At 39.0% G+C, this 19290-nt stretch overlaps 1 protein-coding gene across 1 annotated transcript in view; it reads right to left on the bottom strand.

The window, feature by feature from the left end:
* Positions 1-947: 947 nt before the first annotated feature.
* ak5 (adenylate kinase 5) overlaps positions 948-19290 on the bottom strand; it is a 90367-nt gene continuing 72024 nt past the window's right edge. The window contains exons 11-14 of the mRNA XM_042496988.1: positions 14899-15062; positions 3565-3681; positions 3032-3238; positions 948-1648 (exon numbers count right to left, since the gene is read on the bottom strand). Of these exons, the coding sequence (XP_042352922.1) occupies positions 1583-1648; positions 3032-3238; positions 3565-3681; positions 14899-15062 (554 nt within the window). The 3' untranslated portion in view covers positions 948-1582. The remainder of the gene's footprint in view (positions 1649-3031; positions 3239-3564; positions 3682-14898; positions 15063-19290) is intronic.

The raw sequence follows: 19290 nt of genomic DNA, 5'->3' as shown, positions 1-19290 counted from the left end.
AATAGTGTTTCTACACCTGTGGTTCCTGTATTATTATTGATAGCATTTTGTTATTATTATTATTAGTACAGAAGTGACATGAGATTAAAATACTCAAGTAAAAATATTACAAATGTGAACTTAACTCTTTTACACCTGAATTGTTGAAAAATGCCTAGAAACATTTATATTCAATTTTTGTTTCTCGTTTTCTTCTAACTTTTAACTAATTTATTGCAAATGTTTGGCTTATCTTCAGATAATTTTCTTTTCTAATTTTTGGGCCATCTCTTGAGAAGTTGCTTGTCTCTTCCTCCAGTTTTTTTTGACAGACAGCAAGCCATTTTGCTTAGTTTTCAAAGTCATAAGTACAGTACTTGAGTAAATGTACTTAGTTACATTCCAGCACTGGAAATAATTACAATTTCAGCACTGAATTTGTCTGCAGTAATTATTTTTCGTGGGATTGCTTCTCCAATCTCATTGGTTTTACTAAAGTACAGTGCCAAGCCTTGCTCTCCCAATGCTGTTTTTAGGTGCCAGCAGAGGCAAAAAATGCATTTTTTTTGATAAATCTTGAAAGTTTCACAGCTAATTCAACCAGCAAAAAAAATAATTTTATGCTCCTGTAGTTACTTTGGTTTAAATGCATAAAAATATTCTTTTTTTGTGCTCCCAACATGTGACCTTTGGTGGTGACTTCAAACGCTCCCTGACACAGCGAGTGCTGCAGCTAAAGGTCATTTTGCTGATGTTGGATCCGTGTATCGTTTCAGCAGCTTAAAGGTGGGCAGACAAATTTTATGCATTTTAAACAGTGATCCTTTTGCTGCTTTTCATGTAATTTCCCTTTTGTTGCGATCTCTCACCAGCAGATGGCACTATCAGATCAGCTGTGATTATTCCCAAGTACACACACACACACACACACACACACAGAGAACACCAAAGCACACACGCATAAATCCTCCATTTAGCAAATGCACTGGCTTTATTGAATGTTAAATACCAGACTCAAACAAGCACCTGTACGATGAGCTCGGAAACATACAAATGCGATAATCTTTAATACTCTTTAACTCTTTTCTGCTCTTTATTTCAATGCACAAAAGGCAGTTTTAAGCTTGATTGTAATTCTTGCATGCTTGTTACGATATAAAGCATGTTGCTGTGCATGAGAGCATGAACACACAAAGGATTTTTCCACTTTCTGGCATGGCGGGAACCCTTTCTCAGCTCCTTCAACTAAAAACATGCTCTCAGTCACAGCAGGGAATGCTATTTTCTCAGTACAGTTATCTGCCTCAGTCCGGCAGTTGGCAGCATATATTGAGGTCAATGCAAGAGAGAGACAATGCAAGTGGGTGAAGCAGAGTGTGACGACCAGGCGCTTCATCAGTGTCAAAAGCAGAAGGTTTCACTGATTGCTGGGAGTGTTCGGGGGCATGCAAACCACACAGTTCGATGAGCAAATGTCAGGTGCAGGTGTGAAGTCATGTGGGTCTCCAGAGAGAAGGAAGGTCTTCACAGGTGGACCTCCTGGAGTTCGGTGGGGGTTGGTTGGCGGCGGTGTTGGTGGTGTTTAGAGGAAAAATTGTAGAAATCAGAAGGTCTCCATCACCTGGCAGATCTGGGCAAACACTTCGTCCGGCGACATCTCGGCGTCCACCTGTAGACGGAGACAATCTGGCTGAGACGATGGTCTTTCAGAAACCGTCAGTGTCTTCACATGCTGAAGTGCAAACCTCTGCGAGCTCACAGCAGACCGCTGACCTCAATACCTGCTGTGGCATTTAAGCTCTCTCACACACACTCACACACACAACACCCGACGTGGCATTTAAACCCTCAAACAGTTCATTTTAAAAGGGACAGTTGAACCCTTGAACAGAAATTCTGTGATTATTTTCTGTCCCTGGTGTCATGTGGAGACGTCAGTGAAAAAGGCACCAAACACACAGAAAGTTAACCTCTGTGCGCCAAATATGTTTTTAAATGATCACCTCTGATGTACAGGTGATTTGAAGTGGTATAATTTAACTTGATTTTTAGGTTAATTTATCTTTTGTCTAAGAAGCGTGGAAAGGAAGGCAAATATGTTCATTTTTCTTGTATGTTTCATAAACGGAACAAATCAAAGGAAAAACCTGAACAAACTTATGGATAACAAACACAGGTGCTTCAGTAAAGGCTACGAGGAGTCAAAAGACCCTTTTATTCTGCCTGTTCAAGGCGGAAATATAACGCCTCGTCTTTGTATGTAAGGCATAATCGATGGATCAGGGGACAGAGTTGCCATGCTTTTAGTTAAAGCACCGAAACTGCAAAAGAAGGAGCCAGCAGGATTGAATTATGGGTGAGACACGTTTTGACAGCGCGTTATACGAGTGATGCACTGGTGGAGACTTAAAAAAGCAGCACTCAGAGGCTAAAAAATAAAATAAGAACAGCAACCAAAAGTGTCCACAAATTGGGAAAACAATAAGATTCGGGAGCTTTTTATCCTCTGAGCAGAGAACAAGATCATGCGTCAAATAACAGGGACGATAAATGATTTTTACCGTCATGTTATTGGTTTGTGAGTACTGTTATGTTATTCGTCACACTAGAAACAGACGCTGTTGTGTTAAACATCACGGCTCTTTTGATTCTGCAATGCCAGCATGCCGTCTAAAATTGCACACTGGCGCGCCATGTTGTTTGGTTCTGTGTAAAGATGCAAAGACAGTGTAAAGAAAGGACTTAGTAGAGACCCTATAGTGCAATCTCTGTAAAAAGAGCTCATAAACCTGTTTAATATTTGTGTGATAATGCAAAATGGACATATTTGTACATGAAACATGACCATGAAATCTGATCTGTTTTGTTGTGCAACACTTGTACTGTGTGACTCACTTACTGTGAGGTAAGTACGAGGGACTTTTGTACCCAGGGGGCAAATGTTTGGAGGAACTTATAATCGACATTTTGGAATTGAACTGCTAACCTTGACAGAGTTTTAAGCATCCAGCTTACACAGAATAAAAGTTCCTCTCTAAAACAACAGACTTACCGTGTGCAGAAGATTCTTGCGTTCATAATGAGCCGCCACCGCCTGGCTGTCGCTGCAGAAGCTCTCGGCACTCCTGTGCAGGACGCCGTCTCTGTCTGAGGCGGGCTGGAGGCTGGAGGTGGAGGTGGATCTGCCACGACACTGCAGACGACTGGACATGGTGTCGGCCGAGCAGCTCAGCAGCAGCACTGCGGTGGGTTCGCCCATCTGACACAGAGGACAGGAGAGGAGAGTCAGCAACAGGTGGACCTCAGGCAACATCTTCCCTTTTACTTACAAACTATATGTGACTGTACTGAGACCCATCAGTGTCAATGCACCTGTGAAACATCAGTCTGTATCAGGAAAAAATCTCCATATTTATATATATATATATGTAAAATCCCTTCATGCCCTGTCATCTTTGGGCAGTTTCTTCCGTCAAGCTCCAGTTCCCTGGAAGCTTAGGTGGATACATGATTTCAACGTCTTCCTCTTTTATTCCCAGTGACCACATGTCTGTCCGTCTGTCCCTGTCAGTCTGACGGTCTCACCTTGGCCTCGTACTCCTCAGCCTGTCTCAGGTCTCTGGGGAAGCCGCTGATCACGAGACCTTTCCCCTGTCGTACCGCCGTCGCCACCGCCTCACACAGCAGCTCCAGCAGAGTGTCCTGGACAGCAAATACACACAAACAGCACAAGCATGAATCACCATGTAACCTCTCTGTTGATGCTTCATGTATGAATAAACTCAGACAACCTTAAAAAAAAAAAAAAAACAGGAATATGTATGTGGACTCCAAGGTTACAGCCCTGATTGAATGCACATATTTGCCCACCTCTGATTTTAACCCTCTGAAACCTGGAACAACGTCATGTTTTTTTAAAATGCTGCGTTCACACACATTTCACATGCATTTAACCCTTTTAAACTTGAGAAAAAATGGTTTGATTATTTAGACGAGAGACTTGAAAGAGAGACTAGAAAGGCACTGAGCAACTTGGCAAGAGACATCCCACAAATTGTAAGAAATTTGGGAAAATACTACAAGAAAATGACCAAAAAAATACATTTTAAAAAAGAGAAAGAGATAGATATGATAAGACTTAAATAATAATAAAAAAAGAGAAAAAATGTCATCTAAACTATACAGCTACTAATATGGGTTATTATTATTATTATTATCAGTTGATAATAATAATAATAATAATAATAATAATAATAAAATAAACTATTACTAAATAAACTATTTTACCTCCGTATATATCTGTCAATTTTGTTGCATTTTTAAAAATCTTATTTCTCTATCTTACCTTGTAACTTCTTCCCATCTTTTGAAAGAAATTAAGCCAATTTACTTGAGTATTATTATAATAATAATAATAGTTATTATTATTACTGTTATTATTATCATCATCATCGATTATATCGTTATGTTATTTATTTTGTTGTTTTAAAAAAAACTTTTTATAACCCTATTTTTTAATCTTAAGTTGTCACGTTCAACTTCTTCCCATGTTTTTAAGAAATGTATTAAATAAGCCAATTTTCTTGTGTATTATTATTATTGTTATTATTATAATTATTACTATAGTTAATATTAAGTATTTTATTTATTTATTTATAAAAATAATCATAACAATTGTAACATCTTCCCCTGTACATATATTTATATATATATATGTATATATATATATATATATGGAACCAGTGTGACAGATAGCTGTCAGAGGAAGACAAACGCAGCGCACCCTCCGCAGTGAAGCGGCCTTTTTAAATCGTACTCTAAATCACTCCGCTGTGCTGCTGCCGCGTAGCTAACCGCTACAAACACGTGCTGCTGTTTGCGGCTCGTGAAGCGTTTTATGTTCGCGCTAAACTGCCGATAGCTGCGTCATGTCGCTCTGAAAGGACTTTGTGAGGGAAATAATGCTGTTTGTGTCGCAGCTTGCTTCACCTGTCCAGCTGTTGCCCTCGAGGACACTTCCACCTGCAGCTTACCTGGCGCTAAAACACACCTGCTGAAGGAGTTACTCTGAAATGCTGCACCTCAAGCAGCTCCGGTGAGTGTTAACTCCTTCTCTGCCGTGTCAGTCACTGTTCGTGTGGATTAAGGCTCTGTGGTTGTTTGTTCGTTATGACACGTTTTGCTCGTTTGCTGCTGAATAATTTGGGTTTTTTCTCTCGTTTTGTTTGTTTGGCACATCTATTGTGATGCTTTTCATGCTTTGTGACTCAACATGATGTTTTTTTTTAAGCTGTCAGCAGCTGCTGCAAGACAATCATTGTTATCACTTCCAGTATTCAAATATGATCAAAATGCCACCAACATTATATTAATAAAAAATGTGGAGATAATAATTTTGTGCTAAAAGTGGCAGTAATTGCATGGAGTGTAAACAAACGTTTTTGGTGAAAACGGGCTGCTTTGGGAGTGCTATTCATCAACCACCAACAATAATAGCTAAGTTACCTACAGTTAAAGGAGCACTTCACCTAAAAACTACTTGTGTTTTACTGAATTTGTAAAAACACCTTTGTTTTCTTGCACGCCTCCTCGGTTAAACGAAACGAAAAAGAAAATTCTTCATATTATAGGGTATAGTGTTATTATAGGGGCCATAGGGGTCCATGTTAAACAACAGCAAAACTTTATCAAACATCCATTTACAAACTCTGAGCACAGGACTGGATGAATTAGGCTTCGAGTTGTGTGAGAGTTTAAAAACTGACGTTTTTATAGTTTTGCTGTTGTTAAACACAGCCCACTTTTACTGGAAATTAACAGGAACTTTTACAGTTTTTGATTTCCTCCTTCATGGTGGATGCAGGTGAAAATAACAGAAGTTTTCTTCATAAATTCAGCGTAACACAGGGTAAATCCTGTTCATTTTGTGGATGAAGTATAGTTTTTTTTTAGCTGATGTTAATGTCTTTATAAGGTTTTATTTGTCAGAAAGCTCAGGTGATGTCTGAGTGAAGTGTCAGTTATTTATAGTGTACACAGTGGCCCAGTGTATCTGTTCAGTTTACTCTGTTAGTGACGCAGATTCAGCATGAAGGTCAAGCGTTTGCATGTGTGAAGGCGTGATTTTTTTATGACAGCTGGATGGAAATGGCCTATCACGCTTCCTGACTTCTAAATCAGACTTGCCTTAGATTTAGTGATCAGTGATCAGACTGGTCAACGGGAAAAAGGTGCAGAGCGTGTCTGCGTCTGCAGCTGGAAATAGAAACAGATTGCTGAATATCGTTGCTGGGTTTGGATTTATCCACGTTAATGAGATACACTCCGACCCTCATGAAGTTTATACGTGTTTTTGCAATTTGCCCGTCACATTAAGGAGATCAATCAGGGACGGACTCGTTATTAGAAACACTTCTCAGTCTAATGACAAACTGTGGCCCCCAAAATGACTGTAAAGTTTCATCAACAACTCGCTTACAACAGATTCATCAAAAACTGAACATCATAACCTTCAGAGAGGCAGGATTTATTGCATTCGTTTTGGGTACGCACTTAATCTGGTTTGCATTTCCTGCATTGTATCTAATACACGTATGCACCTCTGATACAGTTTCACATAAATAATACAATCCAGTTTGTCAGCTGACTGTTTCTGTTTTTACTGCCTTTTAAAAGAGTATTTTGGGAGATGATTCGTCTTTTTTGGCTGCAGTTCAGATGGGAAACATGCAAACAGCTCTGCAGTGGTTACTCTAATAGGCTGCACTTGTTGATGTTTTAAAATTGGTCCGACAGTGTTTCAGTGCACCTGAGTGCATACAAGCCTCCACATTTTGATTGTGGTTCAAACCTCTTCATCGCTCAGACCTCGTACTGTCGTCAAAGCCCCTGAACATCATGATTTACATCGACGTTTGATTGCAAAGCTTTAATTCTGTGTGCAGGTTAGTCTTTTACTGAATTTACAATTTAGGGGAGAGCGGGGTCGGGTGTGACAAGGAGGCGGTGCCATTTTTAGCCAGTTAGAAAGCAACTATGTCTATGATGTTCACCATGCTCACACTCAGCCACGCCCTCCTTCGACCTTCTGATGGTTCGTTACTTTTGTATACTGTTTTGTATTTCATTTCATTTTATTTTATTTTAGAAATAGCGCCAAATCCTAGCAGAAGTCATGTTATTTATCTAATTTATGTTCCAGTCTTTACTACATCGCTGTCAGGTCTCCTCCGCTCACACACACATATAGACACATGCGAACACACCCACAGTTAGACGGAGAGTCGAGCGGAGCAGAGGAGACATTCGACATAAGTACGTAAAGTGCACTGCAACGCACTGTGGCGAAAATATGTGCATTTTTTTCGACGCACACAGCATTGAACTAGTACTAATGGCGCTAGCCTGCCTTTTAGCTCAGCTGCCTGTTCCACCAGTAGAGACTGCAGACTGAGCTCCCATGGTGCCTGCTGTGCACTACATACAATGAATCTAATGTAAAGAGGAGCGTGCATTTATGATGATAGTGGAAAAACAGACCTTTTGGGATTTCTAAAGCCCCTGTATACTGTTATACTCATAACTGACCCTGCTCTCCCGTCTGCTTGGATGGTGATCTTAGCCTCGTAGAGCAAAAACTCACAGGCAGGAAGAGGAAGGGTGGAAATAGTGCCGGTAGTTTATGTTTTGCGATGACAAGACCTTGTCAAAAGCCAGAAATGTTCTAAACTGAGTATTCATGACTAACTCTGCACCGCGGGCTGAGACCCTGAGCTGCCAGAATCCGCATTAAATCATGTGCAGCACCCGCAGGACATCGAGAAATCCACTTCTTGTGGTAGTTAAACACATAAAATATTAAAGATTTTTGGCTTCAGTTCAAATTATGCAGCAGAGAGTGAATTTCTTCCTCAGGGACGAGTGTTTCGAATGCACACGGAGATCACGCATGATGGGAAAAACTCTTGGGGCTGTTTTTCCTGACTGCTCTCTCTGCCGTACGTGCAGACTCACAGAGAGCACACATGTGGCCAGACAGGAAGCTGGAGGTCTGCAGAGGGATTACAGTTATTAGTGAACGTTAAATTTCACTGTCTGTGTTGCCAGGCAACAGTAGAGTAACTTTTTATCAAGTCGAACTTTCACTGTGTAATTGTCACACTTTTACACTCACAGGTGAGCGACACACGACAGCATTTTATCCAACACGTTCTCATCGCAACTTGTCAAATATCGCCGCTATTTCAGTGGAAACCTTGTCAATTTATGCCCTTTGAAACCTGGAGCTGTATCACTTTTCTTGTGCTGCTTTCAAAAGCCTTTTACAAGTATTTAAACCTTTTGAACCCAGAGAAAATTGGTGAGATTCCTTTAAAAAAAACATTAAAAAAAAAAAAAGGCAATGAGCAACTTCATAAGAAATGTTCCACAAACTGCATGAAATAATCTTGTATTTTCTTTTCTAAAAGCAACGACATACATACATATATATTTCAATTTCAGCAGTGCACCCGTTGAATGGTCCAGCTCCAAAAAATAGAGAATCAGTTCATGGTGCTGATATTGTGGCAGGCTGCCAAAAATAAAGGAATATACAGGAAACCCTGTGAACATATCAGAAAAATGTTCACTAATAATATATTTCAGCTGTTTTCCGCCAAAATAGGCAATCTTGCAATTCAGTATTAACTTGTTTTTTAACCATTTTTTTATTGCCTTTGTATCTGAAATGTAACCAACCAGAAATGTAATATTCAGTCATTATTTCTCAAGTCAAAAACATGAATGTTTGTACATTTGAATGTACGTATGAATGTTGTACATTTACAATTTCTGTTGTATACGAATCGTGGAGGGAAAATGTTTAGGAAAAATTATGAATGTGCATTTTATTCTTTAAAACTAAATTGACGACCATCATTTTTATCTTGAATTTCTTACTAAAGTTGCATGAATAAACTGCAGTCAACTCCGCGTGGCAGATATTCACAGACGTTTTAATATTTTTTCACTCCACTGCTCAACATTAAATTTTCCAGTTGAAGGCTTTCAGCTCTGCTCTCATCTTTTCTTTTCTCTCCGAGGCGACTGCTCTTACTGACGACCAGACAGATCAACAGTTTCTGCTGATGGGGTTATTATGTGCTCCTCTGAAAGTATCTGCCAGCTGCACCCAAAACAGATTTTAATCTTAGTTTGTGTAATTTTGTCCACACTCGTCACAAAAACACCCTGATGAGACTGAACGTACGCTTTGCTTTGTCAGAAAGTTTTCTGCCAGACTGCAGTTCAATCGATGGAGGTTTTTTCAGCTTCGTGACAGAAAAGGTGAACAAAGAAAGTGAATTAGTAACAACGAGCATCACAGTGGCCTTCAAAGGCCTTAAATCATCAGTGACTTTTATTTACCTGCAGCAGGCCGAAAAACTGCAATATCGACAGATCTGTGACTTAGAGAGGAGTAAGAAATCCAGGAGAAGCCTGCAGTGAAGAAGTAATATGTCACAAATCCTGTCGTGACATTTTCTTTTTTTTTGGTTCGAGTGACATTTTCTTTATAGTCTTTGTAGCGGAAACGTGTCGACATCAGCAGGTTGTTTTCTCTGGGCTCCTCTGAGGGATAGACGTTATTTTTTTCCCCTGTTACAGGGTTTTTTTGAGGAGCTTTTTCTTCGACGATGTAAGGATGTGAGGGCAGAGGGATGTCGTGTGCTGTAAAGCCCTCTGAGGCAAACTGTGGGCTTTATAAATAAAATTTAAAAGAAACTGAATTTCAATATCATCTCCAAGCTTTAGCTGTGTTATAGACCACGAGTTACCAGCTACATATAGCGCAATTTTTGACCATATAAAAGAATTCATAAATATATTTTTAAAAATTGTTGATTATTAACAAATGTATCCCCTGCATATCCCCTTGTTTACATTCTGAATGTTTAAGTTTTTGTCATATACACAGAAAAATAGACATCTGCTAAACCTTTACTTTTCAACCTTGAGTAACTGAAACCTTAATGTCTCTTTACAGAAATGTCTAAAGACAAAAAAATCCAAATGTCTTAGCAGAAATAAATATAAATGTCTAAAAGACAAATAATAATAATAAAGTTTTTTATACAGCACTTATCAAAACAAATGTTACAAAGTGCTGTACACTTAAAAGTAACAAAACACAGGATTTTTAAAAAAAAAAAACAACACAAAAGAAAACATAAGAACAACACACAGGACAAATTATTAGAAAATAAAATAGACGTATGATAGACTATATTGAACATTAAAAAGCTGGCATTCCTTAAGTGTGTTGTCCTGTATTGTATGACACAGTGTGTTTTTTGGCCTTAAATTTCAGCATTTGGAAATATTAATTTAATTAAGTCACTGCAGTTTAATAACTTTGAATTAGATCATGATTGGATACAAAGTTGTAATGTCACTAAATCGTGCTCATTCTTACACGACTGAAACTGCAGTTTAAAGATGTGACGGATTGAGTGGCATCTGTTTTCGTTGGATCATAATCACCCGAAAATAAGAATTGTGTTTTCATTATTTTAGACTGAGCTGTTTTATATCTACATACAGAGCAGGTGCTCTTGTCATGTTTTTTTCTACAGTAGCCCAGAATGGACAAATTAAACACTGACTCTACACCAACCAGTTCTCATTACCGTCAAATATCGCTGCTTGGCCAGTGATTTCACTGATGCAAAAACAGCAGGTGTGGAGGTGGATGGGTCCAACAAACCCTGGACTTTCACCAGGGAGCCTGCTGTTCGCTTTCTGTTTAAATTTTGAACCAAACCATGTTTTTTTTTTCAAACCTAACCATGTGCTTTTGTTGCACAAGGAAATTAACATAAATATGAAGTGTTTTACAGACAGTGTAAGCTTATTTTGAAAAAGACTGTATGCATCTAACAAGCAGAATCTGTATATTTCCTGTAAAAACCGAAGTATTTTTGAAAAAACATGATGCATAAAGGTGTAAATTGACACGTTGTCCTAGTGCATTAAAAGACAGACAGGAGGATACCTAGCACGTGAAAATCCACTGATCAAGCTGCGATATTTAATTAATTGGGTTGACAGTGATGAAGTTTCAGTTCTGCAACCTCACCAGCAGATGCCACTAAATCCTTCACACTAGAGCTTGAAGGTGCGCACAAAGAAACTCTCCTCCTTCAGCAGATTAATGTAAAAACAGCCTTCGAGTGTCAAACTCTGCTCATACGTCATTCTGCACAGTGGAGGTCAAACATCTGAGAGAGGGAACAATAAGCTAAACACATGTGAAGGGGGACTTTAAAAATGTATAAGCCGAACAGTGATTCAGTATATTATGTGTTAATGCGATGTGCATTCATCAGTGTACAGTTCAGTCCGCTGTGCATTGCATTTATTATCATGATCACACATTTTCTCATCAGCCCATCATTTCCATAACAAAGTCAGCTGTCATATCTTCTATATTTTGTATTTGTGTTCAGTTCTTTGTATTTGTTCCTCTGTGTCACATAGCATCTTTGATTATTTTATATTTTTTTATTTTGTATTTGTATTTGTTTTCTTTTTGTATTTCATGTAAAGCATCTTTGAGTACTTAGAAAAGCACTATATACATTCTATCAGTTATTATTATTATTATTATTATTAATAGTAACTAATTAATCTCCACAAAATTTTCTGTAGAAATTCACAGCCCACACAGTGGGTAACTCCAAATTCTCAAAATTATTTTTTCATCTGCTGTTTGGTAAAAATGTATATCTGGACAAGAAACTCCCAAAACGTGTGACTGTATAGCTGTAGTTGGATTTTAAATGGCTCGGTGGCATACTATTATTAGCTTCTTCCAATGAAATATTAATAGCTTTCGAATGCAACTTAATTCAAATGCATAAACGCACCATGACCAGTGACAGATATTTAGCTTCCTCATTTTCAGCATCCGTCATCACAACTGCAGAGATTATTAACAGTGATGCATTTTGCTGCTGATGATTATTAATCCTTGGTAAAATATTGTGCCAGTTTCTGTAATTAAACTGCACAGAGTCTGTAACATTTTGCATCCAAACACACCCCACCTGTCTCCCTCTCTCTCTCACTCACACACACACACACACACACACACACACACACACTGACATCACCGCTTCACATAGTCAAAGGTGTGGATACGCGTGTGTGTTCAGCCAGTTTGTGATCGTCAAACATAAACGACAGTCGACCTGAATGCGTCACAAATATATATCAGACTCCGTGAGCGAAAAAACTCAGTTTGTTGACACAAAAGTAAGTATTTTTAGCCTTTTATCTGTCCTGGGATTTCTAATGTTCATGAGGTCACCACAGCCTTCAAACACACGGCTTTTTTTTTGTGAAAAAATAATAAAAGTTTTTATAAAACATAGTTCTACTTAGTATTATCAAAGTATTCTGTATTTTCTTATTTTCAACTAGGGTTGCGAATGTCCTTAATCAATTACTCGTCAGTTTAACAATCGATTAATCGTTATTTGAGAAAGAAAAAAAAAAAACATAAAAACTTCAAACTATCAAATGTTTTTTTTCCTTAATCAAAGCTTACAGCAACATAATTTCGCTTATTCAATTACATTTTCAATGACTGATAAATTGATCATTAATTCATCCCTATTGTCAAAAAAACAACTCCTATAAAAATATCAAAACCAGCAATGAATTGATCCAACTAAAAAGTATTGTCTGATATATCTTATTCCTCTCATTTTTGTGGGGTGATTATAGTTATTTTGCAAAAATAGAGGAGAGTTTTTAAATGTTTGGCCAAAACAACAATTGAAATGATGTTTGCATGCTTTTTTTTTTTTTCAAGAAATTGTGCATTTAATGAATAATTTTACGTAAAATAAGCGGTTTTCAAGCATTTAAAGCATCAGTTTAGAAAAGAATGGACTCAGAAAAAGTGGCTTGTTTGGCATTAATACAAGAACAGAATATTAAGTACGAGCAGTGAGAGTAAATTGGCAGCGTGTCTGAACATAAAATCAAAGAATAAACATGTCGCAGAGACACCCACACTGTTTGACTGACAGGTGATCTCTGAGCAGAGCAGGAGGCTGAGCAAACAAAATAATAACTTAAAAAACAAGATCTTAAAGATTAATGTTTCATAAAGAAAGACAGCTGGAGATGCAAAATAACAAATCCCTCTATGCTGTCACTGAAATATTCACCACCGGCTGTCAGGCTGATAAAATATACGTTATAAGGTGGTTTTATGAAAAGCGCCTGATGAAATAAACAGAAGAAAGAGGACCGCGGCTGAAATACTATAGAGTTGTTAAAAATGGCACAAACTGTCACAGACAGCGCTGGTGTGGCTGTCTGAGCGTATATTGGAGCTGGAAACCAGTGCAGAGTGTGCAAACCAGATAAATTATCCACAACCCCAAAGAGTCTCTGCAGAAAACACATTTTCTGAGAAGATGTAAACATCTTCATCAGGGCAGGGAGCCGACTTTACTCCAGCAAAAACATTTTATTGGAGATATTTGAGACTTATTAAAATTCACTCTGGTTATGTTAACAAGCTCATTATGTAGTTAAAGCTGACAATTCTGTAATATTGTAGTTAATGTGAATGAGGCACTCTGTTAGATTATCCACAGAGGACTGAGAGTCATTATGTGGTAAAGATCTCCTCCAGACATGTTTAACTACAACTCCCAGGGTGCATTTTGGCAAGAAATACCCAGTAATAGAGCTGATGCTGCATTCATGTGGTGACGGAGGGTTGTAGTTTCCGAGTTAGAGAGTTGTTATTCTGACATTGTTGTGTTTGTGGACGCTACAAAGAAGATGGGTTGCATTTTAATGCTAAGAGGTTGATAGCTGTTTCCAGTATTTTAATACGTTTATATAGGGATGCATGATAATTATCGGCCCGATAAAGGGACGTCATAGGGATGTCATACCCATAATTTTGATAATAAGTGTTGCCATGGTTTCTCTCTGTCAGTACTACACACACTGCATTATCCTGCGTGTCCACAACACATCATCAGTCAGCAGCAGGGTTTCCCCCATTGTTTCTTTTTCGTTTTTAAACTCTTTTCCCTCTATTGATGAGATTTTTCGTCAAGCAGTGCTTTCACTTTAGTGTAGGGGACACTGTTACGGATGTCATGCAATAAAACAACATTTCCATGTCCAAAAACCAACGAACAAGACGATCTAAGGTCCCAGGGTGACGGGAGGAGAGGACTACTAATGTGCCGACTTTATTGCTATTTAGCGGCTTTTCAGACCCTCTCAGCGGCGTTTTATTTAGCAACTTATTCAGATCATCAGTGAACAAGGACGACATATAGCTACTGTCCAGGGCCGGCCTTTGGCATAAGCGATAGAGGAGGTTGCTCACAAAAAAAAATATCCACTGATTTACAGACATCTCTTTCCCAAAGTAAGTCAAAAAAAGGTCTTTCTGGGCCTCATGGCATCGTGTGTCAGACCCAAACGGTGTAATTCCACTTTTTGCCGCTATGTAAAATTTGCATTAGAGCACGGCGCACTCACTGGAGGCCTGGTCCTCATCTGTAGGGAGCACCATGTTGCACTGCCATGTTTCTACGGTAGCCCATAATGGACAAACCAAACACAGGCACTTGACAGGATCAATTGTGTTGTCCTGTTTTCACATTTTTGTGTCTGCCACCATAGTTAAAAGCCAATCTGCAATGAGAAGCGTCGGGGCTGCACTGATTTGTAACAAAAAACTGATTTATTCTGTGTTTTTAGTGGTTAAAATCTTTGGGTGCGTTTGTTCTAGAGAGGAGACATAATAAGTTTTAGCTGATTGCAGTCCTCACTGCTAGACGCCATCAAATCCATCTAAATTTTACAGTTTCCCTTTAAGTAACGTGCCCCACTGACCTCGGGCAGCTGCTCTCCTCTCTCCAGGACGTCCCGCAGGTGGCGCCCTCTGTCGCTGTGAGACTGCAGCTCGTTACACAGCAGGTCACCCAGAGCGACGCAGCGCAGGCCGAACCGCTCCTCCAGCCGCTCACTCTGGAGAGATTTGCCTGAGCCTGGACCACCTGAGAAAACACACACACACACACACACACACACACACACACACACACACACACACACACACACACACACACACACACACACACACACACACACACACACACACACACACCGGTCAGTCCACCCCCCCTGTTAATCACTGAGGCAAAACACAAATTAAAGCGAGGATGATAAAAAGTAAATTGAAAAATGAAAGAAGAGCATGAAAGTGTGCGTGACACAGAGAGCTCCGTCTGCGTGAGTATTCATGAGGAAAAAGGTGACGTGGGAGAGAGGACAGAGTTAAAGAGGAAGGATATCGGAGAGATAGCAGGTGGGTAGGTGGAAAGTGTGTGTGTTTGGGTGTGTGTGTGTCACAGGTCTGATTCATTGCCAGGGGCTCAGCCAGGTTATCACAGATCATTATCATCTTCTCTCCTCTAACTGAATCTACCTGCACCGCCACCTTGATTCAACACACACACACACACACACGCACGCACACACACACACACGCTCAGTAGTTTTATACTTGTGAGGTCCCTCATTGACATAATACTTTCTTTATACCTAACATTAGCAAGTAAAGTGGTTTACTCAAGTACTGTACTTAAAGGGATAGTGCAGATTTTTTGAAGTGGGGTTTTATGAGGTACTTAAGCATAGATGGTGTATTAGTATGAAATACTTATCCATAGACAGTATATTACATAAGTAGATGTCAGCCGGTTAACCCTCAGTTTGGATAAGCAGGCTGGAGTCTGACACAGAAGCTTTGTAATGTACTGCTGTGGAGGAGTCAGCAACAAAACATATTTGAGCCGCCTAAAAAAAATCAATATGAGTTCAAGTGCACACCATATTTAGAATATTTTCACTATTATATCTCCATGTCAGACATTTATTTCTGAAGGGATAATTAAGCCACTATATCACTCTTTAACCACTTGATGAATCGATACCCGTTTTCTTCAGCTGCGTCTAGGTGTCTTTCACAATCCAACTGACCCTTTGAAACTTGAGCAAATCGGTTTGATTTATTTCAAAAACGTGGAAAAATGGCAATGACCAAATAGGCAAGAAATGTCCCACATATTGAAAGAAATTACTAAAATATGACGAGAAAATTACCTAAAAACTTAGCTTTTTTAAAAAAGAAGAAATTATCCAAAACAAAAAGGAAAAATGTCCAAAAAACCAAATCTATAATTATAATAATTGTATATTTTTTGCTAAATTTTGGGTTAAAAAAAGTGTGTAAGCTAAACTCCACTGAGAAAAACAGTGATTTAGCATTGCTGAACTCAGGGGCGGGTGTGTGTGTGAGAGAGTGAGAGTGAGAGTGAGAGTGTGAGTGTGAGTGTGAGTGTGTGTTATTGTGTGACTTTGGTATTTAAAGTGGGTAATTCAGATTTACCAAAACTGCACAATAATACTAACTAACTGATCAAAGAAGACTCAGATCAGCAGCTCTTGTGCTCAGTGAGCTAAAATTTGTGTTTTTTGTTAATGGAGTCTGGTTGCTTTGAGAAGAGCAGAGATAAGGAACTGAAGCTGTCAACAACATTTTTTAGGTGGGACTTTTTTTAGGTGACAAAAATCTATTTTGTTGCCGACTCTTCCACAGCAGCAGATTGCTTAGCTGCCGTGTCGGACTCCAGCCTGCCTCTCCAAACTGGGGGTGTGCCGACTGACATCTACAGTTTGTAACACACTGACTATGGATCAGGGCCTCAAACAACCTCACTTCAAAAAATTCTGAACTTTCCCTTTAAGTATAAATTTGAGGAACTTTTATCATCTTTTCGTGCCACTTTATACTTTTACTCCACACTCACTTCATGCTGTGATTGGCCAGCTGTGCAGAGGTGATAAAGAAGTCAGGGTTTGAACTTCTCTTTGGACACAACTAATACCTCTAGAGAAGTCTTCAGTAGTAGAGTTGGTGAGGTCTCGAGTCTATATTGCAGCTTTTGGAAGAGCAGAGAGTGGCTGAGTGATTCTAAAGCGAGTGAGGAGCTCCAGGATGAGTGTCTGCTCATTTCTGTTGCATCATGCGGAAAGACTGTCTGAAAATATGCATTGTTTTCCTCTTATTTAAAAATTGTAGCATCTTCCTTTTTCTATAGGCAGGTTTCCATTAACCCTCAAATTGCACAAATTGAAATTGCGAATATAAAATACACCTATGGAAACACGTCAATTAAAAAAAAAAAAAAGCCCCATTTATCGCATAAAAAGTTGTTGTTTGGCAAAACTGCAATTGAAACACTTTTTTTGTTTTTATAGGTCAGATAATATACAACAAGGGACAACAGGGACAGTTTTTAAATCGTAAAGAAAAATAGAACGCAATGATTTGCAAGTCTATTTTGACCTATATTCAGCCGAATACAGTCCAAAGAAAAGATAATTGATTTTCAGACTGATTATATATATATATATATATACATATGTATTTTTTAAATACACGCTCATTCTAAATTTGGTATCTGCCACATGATTTTAAAAAAAAGTTGGGACAGGGGCATGTTTATAGGCCACATCACCTTTTCTTGTAAAATACATCATAATAGACAGTAAAAAAAAAAAAATCAGCTCTGTTTTCTAATTAAATATGAGTCGATTACCTTTAAAGAATTACAAAACGTATCAGCAGTCTGTTCTCCGCTGCTGAGCTGTGAGGTCTGTGGGTGTTTTATCGCAGGTTAACTGTATTACATGGCCATGAAGCTGTGTGAAGCATCAGCTGACAGTAGTGATTTATCATAACCAGCCTTGGGCACAGTAATAAAACTCAGGATGTGCTTCACAATCATCAGTATTCTCCTTGAATCCCAGTGTCGCTGCCCTCTTTCAAAAACAAACGTCCTCATCGCCGCTTCCTCTGAGAGCTCAGACTGATATGAGCACGGCTCGGCTCGACCATGAGGTCCGGAAACGGAGGAGACGGCACATATTCACTGATTTAATGTATTTCACCAGCCCCCTCTCACGCCTACTTGCTAGACGTATTCCTCTGCTGCTGAAAGATCTGCCAGGAAGCAAAATAATGACCCACCAGGGCCGAAAGAAGCCCTGAGAAGCTTGTTAGGGAGTGCCTGGTTTGCCGGTCAGACTCGGACCTGCTGTATGAAATGTCTCTGTGGGCAAAGACACTTTTCTCTCTCTTAGACTATTTGAAATTTAGATTACCAGCACCGAGAGCCAAAGCATCAGACAAACTGAAGTCATGTAATGCATGGAGACTGTAGTAACATTTTTTTTGGGGGGGGGGGGGGGGCTGCTTTTCATTTGAGGTAAACAGTACAGTTGCGGATTGTGCGGCTAAACAAAACAGAAAAGCAAGTGGGCGCTGTAGATTTGGGTAATACATCTTTGTAAGTTTATCATCTCTTTATTGCTTCAGCTTAATCTCAGTGAAGCATTTGATATTTGATCAGGGCCTGTTATTAAACAACCTCCAATATATGATAAACATCAAATCAGATTGAAAGTGTGTTATTCTGATTGTGTATCCCACAATAATAACCTGTCTGACTCCTTTAGTTATATCTGGTGTACCTCATGGCATCAGCCTGGGTCCTCTTCTCTTCTGCTTGCTATGCTGATGATACACAGTTAATCATGCCAATTTAATCCAGTAAATCCATCAAAAACTCAAATCTTCAATTTTTTTTGCTGAACATGGATGAAACTGAAATACCCATTGTTGGATCAAACGTATTTTCTTTTATTAAAGATGTCTCCAGATCTTGTTGGTTTTTTTGTAATTTCTTAGAGCAAATTAGTTGATCTTGGTGTTGTTTTTTTTCCTATCCTTCTCACTTAAATCTGACATTTAATCCACTAAAATTCAGTTATACTGCAGCTGTAAGTCAAATTGTTGAGCGTTGGCGATGTTTGCACTCTGCTGAGCCCCTTTTAGTTCCTCTGCTGACGCTCAGGTAGGTTTAGGTTCAGATTTCAGAAAATCCTGCTCTGTCACTGCATTTTCCTTGATAAGAGCCAAAGTCACAGATGGATTATATTAGACAGAGATGGAGCAGGGGACAGAGATGAAATGAGGCAAAGAGCGCAAAAGACCATATAGATGGGAAAAAAATATATGTCAAGTAATTTCATCTGTGAATCCTTTCCTGCTTTATGAGTCTTTTCCCTAAAAGCTTCAGCAGGTAATACTTTGATGTAGAAAAATAAATCTGCAGAGGAGAAGAGCGCCTCGCCTCCACCAATTAAGATGCTTCAGTT

Source organism: Plectropomus leopardus, chromosome 12 (assembly GCF_008729295.1).
Source record: "Plectropomus leopardus isolate mb chromosome 12, YSFRI_Pleo_2.0, whole genome shotgun sequence".
Lineage (NCBI taxonomy): Eukaryota > Metazoa > Chordata > Actinopteri > Perciformes > Serranidae > Plectropomus > Plectropomus leopardus.
This window is presented reverse-complemented; position numbering and strand designations above follow the sequence as displayed.